The sequence below is a fragment of the Trichechus manatus genome, unplaced genomic scaffold (genome assembly GCF_000243295.1).
Source record: "Trichechus manatus latirostris isolate Lorelei unplaced genomic scaffold, TriManLat1.0 scaffold00038, whole genome shotgun sequence".
In the NCBI taxonomy this organism is placed as follows: domain Eukaryota; kingdom Metazoa; phylum Chordata; class Mammalia; order Sirenia; family Trichechidae; genus Trichechus; species Trichechus manatus.
The window spans coordinates 14707164-14724056 of record NW_004443974.1 but is presented as its reverse complement, the minus strand read 5'-3'; the positions used below and the strand labels follow the sequence as shown (position 1 = coordinate 14724056).

The 16893-nt window shown below is 53.1% G+C and overlaps 1 protein-coding gene across 1 annotated transcript in view; it reads right to left on the bottom strand.

The window, feature by feature from the left end:
- HMCN2 (hemicentin 2) overlaps positions 1 to 16893 on the bottom strand; it is a 168191-nt gene that overhangs the window by 49731 nt on the left and 101567 nt on the right. Inside the window, exons 43-57 of the mRNA XM_012555391.2 lie at positions 15374 to 15549; positions 14854 to 14950; positions 14587 to 14706; positions 12446 to 12607; positions 11273 to 11554; positions 9782 to 9949; positions 8878 to 8991; positions 8312 to 8398; positions 6900 to 7091; positions 5885 to 6058; positions 5631 to 5744; positions 5009 to 5151; positions 4151 to 4301; positions 2392 to 2610; positions 125 to 238 (exon numbers count right to left, since the gene is read on the bottom strand). Of these exons, the coding sequence (XP_012410845.2) occupies positions 125 to 238; positions 2392 to 2610; positions 4151 to 4301; positions 5009 to 5151; positions 5631 to 5744; positions 5885 to 6058; positions 6900 to 7091; positions 8312 to 8398; positions 8878 to 8991; positions 9782 to 9949; positions 11273 to 11554; positions 12446 to 12607; positions 14587 to 14706; positions 14854 to 14950; positions 15374 to 15549 (2313 nt within the window). The remainder of the gene's footprint in view (positions 1 to 124; positions 239 to 2391; positions 2611 to 4150; positions 4302 to 5008; positions 5152 to 5630; positions 5745 to 5884; positions 6059 to 6899; positions 7092 to 8311; positions 8399 to 8877; positions 8992 to 9781; positions 9950 to 11272; positions 11555 to 12445; positions 12608 to 14586; positions 14707 to 14853; positions 14951 to 15373; positions 15550 to 16893) is intronic.

Sequence of the window (16893 nt, the reverse complement as noted above, 5' to 3'; positions counted from 1 at the left end):
ACCTCTGAGTCCAGCAAGATTGAAAATGCACTCTACCTTGACCTCCCTCCAGGCAGGAGTCCCCGCCCAGCTCACGCCTGCCCAGGGACTTCTGAGCAGCCCCAACCCCAGGCCCAGCACTCACTCAGCACCAGCAGCTCGTAGTGCAGCCAGTCCTCGCCCACTTCATTGGAGGCCTTGCATGAGTACCTCCCAGCATCCTCCACGCGCACCAGGGGCATCTGTAGGACTCGGCCCCCTGCAGGGACACAAAGGCCTGAGTTCAGGGGCAAGAGGCTCCCCCAGCAGCAAGGAAACCCACTCCTTCTTCTGGAGGAGACCTGGAACACATAACTGTCTCCCCTCTGCCCCATCTGTGAAAAGAAGACAAAAATCCCTGCCCTGCCTGGGCCATGGGTCAAGGTGAGGATGAAATAAAAGCACAATAATGGCTTCGCTGTGTGCCAGGCCCTGGCTGAGCATTTTCTGGCCTTCTCTCACGATGACTCTGTGGGGTGCGTGTTGTCATCACTCCCATCTTACAGATGGAAAAACTGAGGTTTCCCAAGAGTGCCTAGCAAGAGGGCAGGAGAGCATGTTCAGGTGAGCTGCCATGCGGAGCCCAGCTCCTTGATGAGGCCAGGAGGACTGGGCCAGTGTCCAGGTAGATTCTGTAGTCAAGAGGCTCTCAGGGGGCAAAGAAGGCAGCATCCTGGTTTCAGGGGGTTGGGAGTGGGATGGGAGGCATCACCTGGGGACCTCTATGATCAAGTGCTTACATGAGGGCCAGGAAACTCTGGGACCAGCCAGGGCCAGGACCAAGCATCTACAAAGAGCTGGAGTCGGTCTGTAGTGGGGGCCAAGTTAGGGACCCCTGTGTGCTCAGGATTCCGGGTTGGGGAATCGCTGGCCTAGATTACCAGTGGGCTTGTGACCAAGGTTGGAACCAGGGCTCACTTCATGCAGAGTCAGGGGACAGGGGCTAGGAATGGGGAGGCAGTGGCCATGGGCAGGGGTCAGTTGATGGTTGGGGTTAATCTATGATTAGGGTTAGAATTAGGATCAGTGTGTGATCATGGTCACTCTATGCCCAGGATTAGGAGGCAGTGGCCAGGGTCAGGGTCAGTGGTGGGACTGGAGCTCACGGGCTAGTGCTAGAGGGTCAGTGGCTATTGTCAGGGCTTAGTTGATGGTTGGTATTATTCTATGGTCAAGGTCTGAGTTAGGGGGTCAGCATGTCACCGAGCTCACTGTGTACCCAGGATTTGGGGTAAGCATTCAGGTTGGAGGTTAGTGGACAGAATAAGGGATCAGTCCAGGGGTTTCCAACAGGAGCAATTAGGGTGCGGTAAGTATTGCCTCCCTCCAAGGGGCCACTGTCTTTTGAAACAGCCAAGGTCCAAACCCTGTTAGAACCCTGCTTGTCCGAAGGCCAGTGCAAACTTATCTCCCCCGACCCACCCCTCCATTGGCTCAGACCTAGCTGAACACAGTGCAAACCTAACGGGAGACCATCCAGTCTTCCCTCATGAGGCTCTCAGCAGGGATCTGTGCCTCGAATCCCTCCCAGTGGTGGCTGGTTGGCCTGAGGGAGGCGGGACAAGCAGTCCAGGACACTGGGCACTTCTGAGCCCCACTCCCCATGACTTCGTCATTGTTGAGAATATACACAGCAAAACATACACCAATTCGACTGTTCCTACACGTACAATTCAGTGACATTGATTACATTCCCCAGGTTGTGCAACCACGCTCACCCTCTTTTTCTGAGCTATTCCTCCTCCGCTAACATAAACTCACTGCCCCCTAAGGTTCCTATCTGATCTTTCGAGTTGCTGTTGTCACTTTGATCCCATATAGGTTGTTCTTAAAAGAGCACAATGCTCAAGGCAGACAAGTCACTATTCCAAAGTAAAAGGTTTGTTTAAAAATTAAATAACATTAAATAAACAAATATTTAAAGTGGTTAAAAGGAAAAAGCCACAGGAGCCAGGTGCTTCAACCACAGCGTGGTCCTAAAAGCCCACGGGGATCTTCTTTGGTGTTTTGGGCCATGAACCTTCTTGAGGAGCTTAATAAAGGAACCAACCATCTCTTCAAAGAAAGGTGCCAACTTCTGTCCATCATTTCAAGATGTTACAGATCTCGAAGCCCAGAGGTGTGAGAACCTCACGGCCCAGAGTGAGAACCTCTGTTGTAAAATGTAGACACCGAAGGGGGCCCAGTTCTTGCCTTCAGACAGGCAAAGGACTTCTAGCCCCAGTTTACAAAGGACAAGTAAAGTCCAGAGAGGTCACAGGCCCTGACCGAGGCTGCACAGCAAGTAGAGCATGGGAGAAGGACTCAAAGGACTGATGGAAAGGAGGCCAAGGGGACCAGCTCTGATGTGGGTATGAGCCTGGCCTGACGTACCTTGCAGCACAGACACCCCATCTGTGGCCGAGAGGGGCTGGTCTTCCCTGTACCAGGTGAGCTCCGGGGGTGGGATGGCGTTGGTGTCACAGTACAGGTAGGCAGGGTTGTTCTCCACAATCTCCCGGTACTCCGTCACCCCGCCCCAGACCTCCTCCTCCTGGGACAGGATCCCAAAGGCTTCACTGGCATCGCCCACCTTCTGGAACATGGGGGGCACTGGGTGGGGGCCAGGGTGGGTAGACAAAGGCATTAGGGATCCCATCCCAAGTGCAGGTATTCCACTATTGAGCCATTTCCTTAGGTCAAAGTATCTAATGGACTGTGAAAGACTCCTTGGAATGCAGAAGTATTTTTCAGGGGAGGAAGTCAGGTACTAAGCTGTAGCCAGAGTTTGTTTATGGAAGCATTAAAAAAAAAAAAAAAAAGCCAAACCCATTTCCATCAAGTCAATCCCGACTCATAGCGACACTGTAGGGCAGAGTAGAACTGCCCACAGAGTTTCCAAGGAGAGGCTGGTGGATTCGAACTGCCAGCCTTTTGGTTAACAGCCAACCGCTTAACCACTGCACCACCAGGGCACCTTAGAGGCACAAAATCATCAGCTTTAAGAACTGGAAGGGGGCCTCCAGGTCACCTGATCTGATCACCCATATTTTACAAAAGGCTGAACAAAGGCCCAGAGGGAACAGTGACTTCCCAAGGCAACACAACTAGCTCATGACACAGCGGGAGCTAAAGCACAAAGTCTCCCCTTTCCTTTCCTGGAGAAGGGGCTGAGGGCTGGATTCACCAGGCAGCACTGAGAAGGGGTCTGAGTGGCCAGAACACTCCAGAAGCATCATGTAGCAAAACTTGGCTCTGAAGCTGCCTGCCCGCCTGCTGCCTGCCTCCCTGCCTTTCTTCCGTCCTTTCTTTTCTCCCTCCCTTCTGCCCTCCCTCACCTCTTCTTTCCTTTCTTACCAAACCAAACTCCTTGCTGTCGAGTTGATTTCGACCTTTCTTACTTCCTTTTCTTTCTTTACCTTTTTTTCTTTTTTTTAAAGAAAATGTCAAACGTATGCCAAAGCAGAGACGATAATATCGTGAGCCCCCAGGTACCCACAACCAGCTTCAACAATTATTGGTTCATAGCCACTCATCTCACCCTCACCCTGGGTCAGTCTGAAGCAAAGCCACATGTCTCCTAATAAAGCAAGAGGCCCCTGGCAGAGGGGTTAAGAGCCTAGTGTTTAGGCTCAACCAGACCTGTTTCAAATCCAGGCTCCACCACTTAAAGCTGATCTGGGAGAAAGTAAGCTCATCTCTTTGAGCCTCATTCCCTCAGCTGTAAAGGGCTGAAGGTTGTTGAGATGGTTCCATGGGAAATACTTGTAGGAGGCGTGTGAACAGCACAGACACACAAGTACTTGCTGTGTGAGCGCTGCCTTTACTCCTACGAAGGCTCTCCTCTAGAGGCACTAAGGGGCAAAGACTCCTGTTTCTGTTCAGTAAAGCAAGGGTGCTGTCAGGACACCCTTGAGGGCATTCCTGAAATGCATTCACATTTTATTGAGGGCGATGCCCTCAGCAAAGAGAAGGGCTCCAATGTGAAATTGCAGAGATGGCGGGAGTCGGGGCAGGATCTGCTGGGCAAGGCTGCCCAATGGGGCTGGCCAGGTGAAGGGTACCAAGAGCCAAAGGAGCCAGGGTTGGCTCTGACCACCAAGTGACTCCCCGCTTGCTCCCCTGTGCCCCCAGCCTACTGGCCAGCACACACCCTGGATGAGCACGTTGAAGTCTTGGTCATCCTCGCCAGCCACGTTGGTGGCCACGCACAGGTACCGCCCCGAATCGGAGACCTGCGTGGGCTGGATCTGGAGCAGTCTCCCTTCGCCCAGGATGTGCAGCCGCTCGTGGGGGGTCACAGGCTGGGGGGAGCAAGGGAAAGAGGACGCAGGGGCGCAGAGATCAGAGAGGAGGGGACAAAAAGCAGCAAGATGAGCGTTGTTGTTGTTGTTAACTGCCGTCGAGTCGGCCCCCAACTCGTGACGGCCCCATGCACCAACGGATCAACTGGACCGTTGTGATCCATAGGGTTTGTATTGGCTGATTTTCCGAAGTAGATCATCAGGTCTTTCTTCCTAGTCTGTCTTATTCTGGAAGCTCCGCTGAAGCCTGTTCAGCATCATAGCAACACATAAGTCACCAGTGACAGCCAAGTGGTGGCTGCCCATGAGGTGCATTGGCTGGGAATCAAACTTGGGTTTCCTGCGTGGAAGGTGAGAATTCTACCACTGAACCACCAATGCCCCCTAGACAACTGTATTTATAGTTTAATAAAAAATTTTAATGCAACGTAGAGTAATGGGAACACTCTGATAACAACTTTGTAAAACCAAATCAAGATGTCTTAAAAATTGAAAAGAAAAATTAAATGGGTGACTATAGTAGAATTTAATGTTTATGAGACTTTTCCCTAGTTGAATTTCTTATTACAAAAATAAAGGGTGGACAAGGGGCCCAGGCTAGTTTTAGTGCCAGGTGCTTTAAGGACTGCCTTTTCTGGAAGATTCCAAGCAGAACCAAGGGGACCTAGAGGTCAGAGCCTGAGGCCATCCAGAGGGTGCCCACTCACCTGTCCATCCTTGTACCAGCTGATGGTGGGTGGGGGCACAGCCCGGCACTCACACTCTAGGGTCAAGGTGCTGTTGACCTTGGTCTTCACTTCCTTCATGCCAAACTCCCCCAAGGGGTCATCTTTGGAGATGGAAGGAGGTACTGAAAACCACAAGGGGGTCTGAGGATCAGGCCTGAGGGACAGGGTGTTGACACACCGTGTGCACTCTGGTCTCAGACAGTCCTAGAAATGAGGGGCTGGCTCTGGAGGGTGGAGGAACAGGAACCTGGAGGCCCTTCACTTAGGAGAGAGCGTTTGCCCGTGACGCTTATTAGACAGGGCAGGTCTAGTCAGGGAATTCCGGGGGCCGACCTTGGGGATCCTAAGTCCTCAAGCTGTGAACCCTCTGGCCTCACCCCACAATGGAGTGGCAGAAGGAAGCCAGAAGTGGTGTGGGCGTGGGAGTCCATGTGGAACAAGTTCTAGCTCCCCGTTCCTTGCTCTTAGTGTCCTCAGCTCCAAATGGGAAATGGCTAAGCCCAGCGCAGATGCCTTGTGAACCTCAGAGGAGACAAGTACTGGGCACGCTGGGGGTCCAGTGTGACCCAGGTGCTGGTGTTCTGGAAGGCGCTGGACTCACTGAGGACTTCCACGTGGTAGTTCTTCATGGCCTCCCCAAGCTCGTTTGTGACCACGCAGGTGTACTGGCCCGCATCTTCCTCCTGGGCATTCAGGATCTGCAGCCCATGGGTACCTGCTTGAGGGGCAGGAGCCACGGTCACCATACAGCTGCAGCCTCATTAGGCATGAGGCTCAGGCCCACCAGTCCCCTTCCTGTGACCCAGTCTGAGGACATGTCACCTGTCCCCTCACTCCTCTCTCTGAGGGCATCACCTGGGAGCAGTTGGATGTTCTTGGAAATCTCAAACGGAGCCCCATCCTTCATCCAGGTGATGGTGGGGGAGGGGAAGGCCAGCGTCTCACAGATCAGAGAAATGGGGTTGTTGACGGTCACAGTCACTTCCTCGTCCGCACTGTTCTCGGTCACTCCCAGAATGGTGGGAACTACTGTGGTGGGGGGTGAGGAGGGTGCTTTTGAACAAGGATCCCCAACCCTGAGGGTCCTCAAGGAACCAGGAAAGCCTCAGACCCTGGCACCTACCCTCGGTGCTGTCATTATCTGCATTACACAGACAAGGAGACTGGCTGTCAGAGAGCCCATACTCAGTGCAGCCACACTTGAATTCAGGCCTGGCAGACCCAGTGCCCAGGTTCTTCACCACTAAGCTGGGTAATTTGTTATCCTCAGTTTCCCAGTCTCTCAACATCTAGGTTATTTATGAATGTAACCAGAACCTTCTCAATTCTGTTTATGTTTCCAGTCTATGTGATCCCCTGGGCTAGGGGCCACTGTTCTGCTCCCTGCAGGGTGGTGTACCTCTGCTTTCACTGGCCCTAAAATGTCCTCTTTCAGCCCCTGTAGGGGATGCTTCCTTTCCCCACTAGCATTTTCAGAAGCAAATTTTACTGAAGCAGTCTGTGTCCCCCTCATCTTTGTACAGTCCCTGCTTCTCCAGCCTAACAGGACAGTATGTGACGCACTCAGCAGATGGACTTCCTGGGTGTGAATACACCACCCCAGGGCCTGGCATGAGCCACTTGTCTCTAAGGCTCAGAAGCCTCGTTGGTGACATGGGAACAAGCATATCTCCCGCCTGCAAGGGTTTTTGGGAGGATTAACCAACCAGGCCTGGCCAAATGCCTGGCCCGACAAATGTTCAATCAATATAGCTACTCTTATTATTGTTGTTGTGTTGAACTTGGAGAAACAGAAGAAAGATAGTAGAGAACTTTGTGGCTCTCCCTCCTGCCAGTGCCCAGGGTAGCCAGGAGATACCCCGGCACTCACCCAGGACCCTGAGCTGGATGTGCTTGGTCCTCTCCCCTGCAGTGTTGGCTGCGATGCAGGAGTAGTGACCAGCGTCGGACAGATTGGTCTGGAGGAGCTTCAGAAGGGCTCCATCTGGGGAGATGTCGTGGGTGTCTCCACTAGGCAGGGGCCGACCATCTTTGAACCATGTGACCTTGGGCTGTGGGTGGCCTGTCCACATAGGAAAGGAAGCAGGTGAAATAATTCAGCAGGCTTGACCAGGCTGGCCCAAGGGTTGAAGGCTGCTCTGGAATGGGGCAGGGGACGTGAATTCTCCTTCCAGGTCCAGAGGCCTGGGCAGCAGGGCAGGACACAGAAGCAGGCCTGGTGTGGGCCCCTTTCCTATGTGTTTTGGTTGCCTTTTCCTCACTGAGGAGTGGGTAGAGATGGCTCAATATAGATGGGCAAGACACAAAGGCAAGATATTCTTTCCTTCCTTTCATCCATCTGACCATCCATCCATCCATCTTTCTGCCCACAAGCATTAATGGAGGCCTACTCTGCCTACTCCTTAGAAGCAAGGATGGCGAGACTTCATCTCTATTTTGGGCATGTCCTCAGAAGGGACCCGTTCCTGGAGAAGGACGTCATGCTTGGTAGAGGGTCAATGAAAAAGAGGAAGACCCTCAACAAGATGGACTGACACAGTGGCTGCAACAATGGGCTCAAGCATAGCAAGGATTATAAGTATGGCGCAGGACCAGGAGGTGTTTTGTTCTGTTGTACACAGGGTCGTATGAGTCAGAACCGACTCGATGGCACCTAACAGCAACAGCTCTGCCAGGAGGAGCCCCTGTGTTGTGAAAATGGTTAAGAGCTCAACTACTAGCCAAAAGGTTGGTGGTTCAAACCCACCCAGAGGCAACTCAGGAGACAAGCCTGTGATCTGCTTCCAAAAGGTCGGTCTTGAAAACCCTATGGAGCAGTTGTGGTCTGTACACATGGGGTCTCCATGAGTCAGAATTGACTTGATGGCAACTAACGACAACCATGTTAGGCACCGGGAAAACCATGGTGACAAGGTAGTCCGTTGGTCCTCAAGAAGCTCAGAGCCTGGCTTGGGAACACAGATGTCACAAGACCTCTGTGGCCCATTGTTGTCAGTGCTGGGACAGAGAAGCACTGAGGGCTGTGGGAGCAAAGGCCTCCTGCGGGAAGGTTCGGGAAGCTGAGATCTGTAGGCAGGTGAGGAGTGGGGAGAAGCATTTGGGCTAGAGGGGGCAGCAAGTGCAGAGATGAGCAGGGACACAGAGCTGAGTCCAAAATGTAGAGAGAACCTTGGTGTGGAACGGTGGGGCTGGGGGCAGATAGGCCAGAGCCCAGGGCCCTCCTCCTTTCCGAAGCTACCTCCTTACTCCTCTTCCAGCCTTTCATGTGGGTGTGGCCCTTACCTGTGGCATTGCACATCAGGTGGGCAGTCTGCCCCTCTGGGACCTTGATCATCTCTTCCAGGTCCTCCTTCTCAATACTGGGAGGAACTGGGAGAAGCAGGGAGACAGACACTTACTGACTGGGGTTGTCACTTAGGCTGAACTCTGTGGCGCAAGAAGCCAAGAACCTACAACTCCTCTCTTCAGTTTCCTGTGCCTCAGTTTCCCCATCCCCTCACACCTGCTCCCACGAGGCAGTGAGTTTAATAAACATTTGTTGCTGGCTGAGGGAAAGAACCAGTGCCTCTGGGGAAGGCCCAGATTATAGGAAGGCAGTTGTGGTGGTGGTGAAAATATTTGCCCCTTCTACTACGGGTTAGTTCCTGCTTTTCTGGAATGTTCCATGGCAGCCTGAGAGCAGAGGTTACTGGTGAGACAAAGAAAAGAAGGCTCGGCCTTTCCCTCTTTCCCTGTGCTGGGCCTCCTGCTACAGCATGAGCTGTTAGATCTGGGTCCTGCCCCTAGAAGCTTTTAAGCTGGAAGGGAAGGATTCATGGGGTGCCCATGAGAATAGGGCCGCGACATACCCAGGACCTCCACTCTGAAGTTCCTCCGCACCTCTCCAGCCTCATTGCTTGCCAAGCATGAATAGAGGCCTCTGTCTTGCTCCTGCGCCTGAGTCATCTTCAGCATCCAGCCACCTGGGGAGGGAGGGGAGTGGGGTCCAAGCATGGCTGTGAGTGGTCTTCTGTCCCAAGCCTAGCCCAGGAACGGGAGAGTACCAGGCGCTATAATTAGGTGTGTACATGTCTGTTACCCTCAGCGTCCCATTCTTTAGATGGGGAAAACTGAGGCCCAAGGAGGATTAAACAGATAGATGGACCCACCTGGACATTAGGCCCGCACCAGGGTAAACTTGAGGACCCTGTTCTAGCAAGATGGGTCTGTCACTCTGACCACTTCTGGCTCTGAGGACTGGCTGGGGCTAAAAGGACAGCAATGGGCTATGGGGTCCTGGCCCAAGTCTTTGCAAGATTTGAATGAGACACTGCTTCTGGGGCTTCAGTTTCCCCATTTGTATACTAGGAAGAACTATCAAAAAACCAACTTTGTGAGGAGAATGAAATATTCAGCAGAGAAGGTGCTAAGACCAGCATTTCCAAAACTTGGTTACTGTTCTGTAGATGTTGTAAGTGCCACTCGATTTTTTTATTTTTTTACTGCAGGACTTATCAGAACCTTTACTGTGAAAATGTGCACTGTGTGGATCTCCAGGACAGGAGTACAGTAGGAAGGCTTTTCCAAACTTACTTAAATTCAAAAGTTATTTTTTCTTGGAGCACCTCATCTGACCAGTGTTTTCAGGTGCACTATGTAGGGACCAGTGGCTGGAATGGTTACCCCAAACAGGTCTGGCAGCTCAGGGTCAAAAGTCATGGACACGTAACAGGCAGAGGCAGAAGGCTAGATCTTCTTTGGCTGTCACCTTACCTGCCAAGAGATAGGTGTCCTCCCCGGGGCTGATGGGTTCCTCCCCTCGGAACCAGTGGATCTCTGGTGGTGGGATGCCTGTGGCTTCACAAAGCAGCGTCAAGGGGCTGTGCAAGGCAGTGGTGACATTGGTCAGCAGGTCTGAATCGCCAATGAGCTCTGGGGGCACTAGATACAGAGAAAAGGCTGTGCTCAGGAGGCATACTAGGCACTGGGCACGCTTCCCAAAGACCCCCACCTTCCACGTCAAGAGAGGCTGAGGAGCAGAAAGGACAAGGTCAGGGCTGCTCCCGCTGAAGCTGTGACACCTAGAAGGGCACAGGCGGAGCTATGGAGTCAGATGAACACTTTGGCCTCAGTTTATCCAACCCATCAGAGGGATGTGGAGAGAAATTCAACAAGAACATGTGCAAAGCGCTTAGCACAGTGCCTGTCCCAGAGCACATGCTGAGCAAGTAAGACTGGCCCTAGAGCAATTCCCTACACCAGACCTAAGGGATGGCTCTGCACGTTTAAAAGGACCCGTTCATTCATAAAGGAAGCCACACTCGACAGAGCGAGGGTAACAGGGCGATGCTCGCCATCACATGCTGGGGGCCCGATGAGAGGAGGGCCTCTGTAAACCCACCCCTGCCCACCTCTCCCACCTTACCTCTTACCACTCCCTGCCTCTACCCTAAACTACACTCCAGGAATACAGTAGGAGCTCCAAACATCACTGGAATGAACGAAGCTGTTTCTGTTACCCTGAATGAGCTGTGTCACTCCTCCAGGCCTGTGCAGAATCTGCTCCCTCTGCCTGGTACACGCTTTCCCTCTCCTGCACCCGGTTAAATCCTACTCAGCCCTCATGTTTCAGCTTAAAGGTCATCTCCTCCAAGAGGCTGCCCTGACTTCCCACAAGAGTTCAGGGGCTTTCTGGTCTCTCACAGCCACCTGAACTCCCCCCATCACGTGTCAGTCATGCAGGATATACCCCCCAAAAAACCTGACATATAGCGACCCCATGTGTGTCAGAGTAGAACTGAGCTCCATAGGGTTTCCAATGGCTGATTTCTTTTTTTTCAGAAGCAGATCGCCAGGCCTTTTTCTCAAAGCACCACTGGGTGGCCTTGAACTGCCAACCTTTCAGTTAGTAGCCTAGCGTTTCCATTTGCACCACCCAGGGACTCTTTCATGTAGGATAAAGATTGCTTATTTCCCCAGCCCCCGGAACAGAGTAGGGGAAGAGTAAATAAGGGAGAGAGAAAGGGTGGGAGGGAGGGAGGATGGATTGAGGAAATTGGGGCTATTTGGGGTCAGTCCCTGATTTTGATAGCACTGTTGATGGCTGCCCCCAGCACCAGCCCTCATCAGAGACCTGAGCCCAGAAGAACAAGGGGTGAGGCCAGTAGCAGAGCCGAGGGCTGTGCCTGGAGGTTGACCTGGCCTTGCTCTCCAGCCTCACCCCTTCCCGCCCTCCTGGAAGGCTGCCAGTCCGCCAGTCCTCACCCAGCACGGAGAGCGCAAACCTCCTCTCGGCCCTCCCAGCCACGTTCTTGGCCACGCAGCTGTAGCGTCCGGCGAGGGCAGCCTGTGCCTGCACCACGTGCAGGCTCTGTCCCTGGTTCTGCAGCTGCAGGCCAGGCTCGTCCTCAACCAGCTGGCCATCACGTTCCCAGGTCAATGTTGGCGGGGGTTTCCCTGTGGCATTGCATTCCAGAGTGGTCTCGCTGTCCTGGACCACAGAGATCTGTGTATGTGGCTCCCAGGGGCCAGTGATCTGAGGGGGAACTGGGGTTGGGAAAGGGCACATCAGGGAAAGTAGCTCCAGGCGGGCCACTTGGTGGACATGCCCCCATTTAGGCCTATGCCCTCACCCTGTCACTCACTGGCTGTGTGACCTTGGCCAGTGAGCCCACCTCTCTGTGCCGCCACTTTCCATCTCTTTAATGGGTCAGAACAGTGCCCCACTGCCACCTCTCCCACACCCTGGGGGTCATGGTCACCACCCACTCCTCCCCAAGTTCCCCCCATCCACCCCCCTCTGCAGCCCAGCTGAGACAGAGCCTCGGCAGCACCCCACTTCATAGGCCTGCAGTTTGGGGAACAGCTCACCCCACTGCCCTTTTAGGTTTTGTGAGGGCTTTTCTAACTCAGAAACCAGAGGCTTCCTGGAGCTTAAACAGTGCGGGGGGTAGGTTGGGGACAGGGAAAATTCCACTCAGGGCGCTTTTGCCACAGGATGCTGAGCAGAGCTTCGCTTGGTTTTGTTTTCTAGCAGGATTTTTACAAGGCTACGATATTCAGTTATGTCCCTGCTGGACAAATAGAAGTAGACTTGGGTTTCCGATGTGTGTGGGAGCTTCATATAATTTTGACGGTTTTCTTGTTTCCAACTGTGTTATTTTCTCAGGGTCACTGGGAGGTACTTAGAGGTTGTGGGTCATAGGGGGTATTTAGGGATCATGTTGCCCACTTTCCCATGCTCAGGTTAGGAGCTATAACAAAATGGACAGGGAAAGGCAGTTCATCAGATGCCAATCATCTAAGAGAGAACATGGAAGCATCCTTGTCCTTGCTGTTCCTATCTTTCCTAGGGATCTGGGCATGGGTAGGTGGTCTGCCCTGCCAGTGTGCCCCTTCTCTGCCTTTCTGGCCCCTCCACCACCTGGCCTGGCTCACCGTGCACCTCCAGCTGCTGGTCCTGGCTGCTGTTCCCTGCCACGTTGCTGCACTCACAGGTGTAGATGCCCTCCTGGCTGGGCCGGGCCTGCCCCAGGTACAGCAGCCTCCCCACAGCTGACACCTGCTCAAGGCCGGCCCCCTCCTCAGACAGGGGCTGACCTGGATGCAATGGGAAAGAAGCCCCTGCTTCAGGGCATTTGTAGGGACACACAGTCGTTCCACCCGAAACCCTTGGCCTCCCATATTTGCCAACTCCTACTCATCCTTCAGGTGTCCACATAGATAGCACTTCCTCCAGGAAACCCCTCAATGCCGAATCGGGTCCTGAGCTCCTTCTGAGCCCCCACAACTCCTGAGCTGCTCCCCATCATAGTCTACCTGCAAGTGTCCCATCTGAATTCTCAGGGGCCTGGGCTCTCCAGGAGGGCAGACCCTGACTCACTTTCCCCCTGGTGTCCTTAGAGCCTCCCAGGCCCTGACACCAAGCAGGGCTCAGTGAAGGCTGCTGAATGAATGACCCATCCAAGGGGCTAGTACACATGGCTGCAAGAAGACCTCAACGTGGGAGAAGGTCTTTGTGAACCTTGAAGCGCCGGATCAAACACTAATTGCTGTCATCTTGCACCTGTGTATAGAGGACCATACTCCACGCTCCAGTCATTCAATGCACACCCAAGCAGTGGGAGGGGACCTGGTGGTCACGTGAAGATTCCTTCCTCCAACATTGGGAGCAGCCCCAAGGCTCATTCTCCTCCTGATCCATGCTCCCCCCTGGGGACCTCATCCTGTCTCGTTGCTCCCAGATTTATTCTAAGTGCGGACCTCTCCCCTGAGCTCCAGACCCCTACATCTGCCTGCCCACTTGACATCTCACTAAGTGTCTAACAGGCGTCTCAAAATTAACACGCCTTTCCCCCAGACTGTTCTGGCAGCCTCCCCTGCTGTCAGGCCAAACACCTGGGAGCCATCCCCGACTCCTCCCTTCCTCTCACTCCCCATCCAACCCGGCTGGAAATCCTGGCAGCACCGCTTTCGAAACACATCAGACTCCCTCCCACCACCTCGTGGCCACCACCTAGTCCAGGCTGTGGCATCTCTTGCCTGGAGCCCCAAATCAGCCTCCTCACTGGCCGCCAGACTTCCACCCTTGCTCCCAACGGTCTAGTCTCAGCCCAGTGGCAGGGTGGTCCTGTTAGAAGGTAAGTCAGACTGTGTCGCTCCTCTGTCCAGAGCCCTGCAGAGGCCCTGAGAGCCACAATGGCCTCGTTCTGGTGACCACCTTCTGCTTCCCTCTCCCTTGCTGACTCTGCTCCAGCCCCACTGGCCTCTTTGCTGTTCCCTCAGACATTCTTGGCTTCCACCTGCCCCAGGGCGTTTGCACCTGCTATTACCGCTGCCTGAAATGCTTTTCTCCCCATGAAATTCTCATGCTCATCCCTCACCTTCTTCAAGTCTGCACAGTCAAATGTTTCTGGCCACCTTGCTTAAAATTGAAAGTGCTACCCCCAGCACATATCCCCCTTCCTGGCTTTATTTTTCTCCAGAGCACTTATCACCTAAGGTGCCAAGTCATTTACTAACTTTTTGTTTATTATCTGGCTTCCCCTACTCTGAGGGTGGGGATTCATCTGTGTTTGTCCACTGCTGTATTCCCGTACCTACAAAAGGGCTCGGCAGAGAGAGGCTTTCAATAAATACCAGCTAAATGAATGAATTCCAAATATTGATTGAGCACCTATCTTGTACCAGGCATTGAACTTGGAATTCAGTGGTGGCCAAGACAGTGCCTTATGAGCACACGGAAGGACTAAGGTGGGTGACGTGACAAGTTAGCACAACAGGGCTGCATTAACGAAGCCCTGCCTCAGCCTGGGAGTGGGGGTCAAGGAGGGCTTCCTGGAAGAAGAGACATTACAAGTGAGGCCTGAGGACTAATCCAGCTCTCAATGGCTAGGGAGGACCAAGGAAGAGGGGACTGCAGGCCCAGGGTCAGAGCAAAGAGAGGCTGAGAGAATTGTTACCGCATCCCTTAGGTCAGTAAGCCCACCCATCTCAGCTAGGCCTGGTGGGTGGGAGGTGGGGAGTGGCTTCCTTGTGCTGGGCAGTGAGGTGGGGCTGGGTGAGAGCAACGATCCTACCGTCTTTCCTCCAGGAGATCTTGGGGAAAGGGACACCCTGGCATTCGCAGGACAGCCTGGCAGGGTGCCCCTCAGTCACCGTCAGGGTTTGAGGCTCCCTTGAGGGGAACACTGGAGGGACTGAATCAGAGAGGAGAGGCGGTAAGCTGGGATGTGAAAAGGATGGGGGAGGAGGGGTTCAGCCGAGGCACACTCAGCTATGGCAGGGGTAGAGGGGACCCTGAGGTGGGGGAGAGGGAGCCCCAGCCCAGCCTGGGAGACCCTCACCCCAGACGTTCAGGTTGTAGTGTTTCTCCGAGCGGCCTGCCCGGTTCAATGCCTCACAGATGTAGTGGCCTGCGTCCCACACCTCCACTCGGTCCACCTGGCCGAGAGGAAAAAGAGATGGGGCCACCCCTTGGACAGACTGTATGACCTGAGACCTGTCACTGTACCTTGCTGGAACATGGGGTAGTGATCACACCTCCCACACCTCCTGCACAGAAGAGGTTCCAGAAGGCAATGCCTGCGGCGGGCCTGACAAGGGCCAGGCACACAGAATGGGCTCTGTGGATGGCAGCCCTGTGGCCTCATTCCATTTCACATCCACAGCACTAACCAACTGTTCTGGGAAGCCCAGCCTTGCTGAGGTGGAGAGATGTCCCTGGCTGGGTCAGACACCCTCCTGCCCTTAATCAGCTTCTTTGGAAAGTCCAGGAGAACAGACCAGAAGGAAAGGCGGGAAATGAGGAAGGGTGAGGGTGGAAGGACCCTGACTCAGGGGTCAGATCCAGGAGAGGCCACATACCTCCAGCAGGGCCTTGTCTGTGGAGAGGCGAACTCCAGGCCGAGGGTCAAGGGGGCGCCCATCTTTCCACCAGCTCAGTACAGGAGGTGGCATGGCGTGGCTCTGGCACTCCAAGGTCACTGATTGATCGGCCACAACCGACACATTCAGCTCTTCTCCCAGGATGCTAGGGGGCACTGTGGGGGGGGGTGAGAGGGAGCAGGAAATGAGCTCACTCAGGAATGAGGTGGTGGGGCAGGCAGGACAGAGGCAGTAACCGGGGTCAGCCCTGGCCCTCTTTGAGGCTACTTTCAGCAGCCAGGAACAAATACCAGGGGATGGGGGAGTCACTTTCAAGACTGGCGTCTGCCCCCGGAGCTGTAAGCCTCTTGTCACCCAACCTCCCTTCCCTACCCCTCAAGTCCCTTCACAGTCCTGCTTCAAAAGGAAGTCCCCAAATCTGAAAGCAATGGGTGGATTGCAATAATGTCCATATCCTGGATATGATATTGTATTACAATTCTGCAAGATATTACCATTGGGGAGACTGGGCAAAAGGTATCAAGGATCACTCTGAATTATTTATCATAATTGCATATGAATCTACAATTATCTCAAAACTAAAATTTAAAAAATAATAATAATTTTTTAAAAAGCAGACCCCAGAGCTGACTTTCCCTTTGAGAACAGAATAACCACGGCAGCCTAGTGGTTAAGAATGCAGGGTCAGGAGTCAGAACTCTTGGGTTGGACTCCTGCATTCTACAGCTCACTCACTGGGCAAAGCCCTGGAGACGTTCCTTGGCCTCTCAGAGCCCTGGTTTCCTCATCTGTAAAATGAGAATAAAGAAAGCACTCCTCTTGCGGGGTCACTGTAAGGATTAAGAGAGACACCAGTGGACCACGTGTACACAATACTTGTCACCATTATCATCATTCCAGCCAAGGAAGAAAGCTCGAGTCTACACTTCCCACACTGCCTTCCCAAGGCTCTGCATTTCCCAGACACCTTACATGGACCTCAAAAGATCTCCACCAAAGCCCATGGGAGGGAATTAAGAAACAATAGCAACTATAACTGTGTGCCTAGTAGGCTTAATGCATCCCCATGGCAACCTGTGAGGTGGGTGCTATTCCTTCCCTCATTTTATAGATGAGGAAACCAAGGCCCAGAGAAGCAACATGACTAGCCCAGGGTCACAGAGCTAGTAAGTGAAGAAGGCAGGGTTGGCTGCTTACACATCACTGGGTAACAGAAGAAATCAGAGATGGACTCAAAAAATTCTTAGAATCAAATGAGAGTGAAAATACTTCATAACAAAACCTTTGGGACACAGCAAAGGCAGTCCTCAGAGGACAATTTATAGCAATAGATGCACACATCGAAAAAGAAGAAAAGGACAAAATCAAAACATTAACTACAGAACTCAAACAAATAAAGAGAACAGCAAAAAAAGCCCACAGCCACCAGAAGAAAGGAAATAATAAAGATCAGAGCAGAAATAAATGAAATAGAGAAGAGAAAAACAATAGAAAGAATC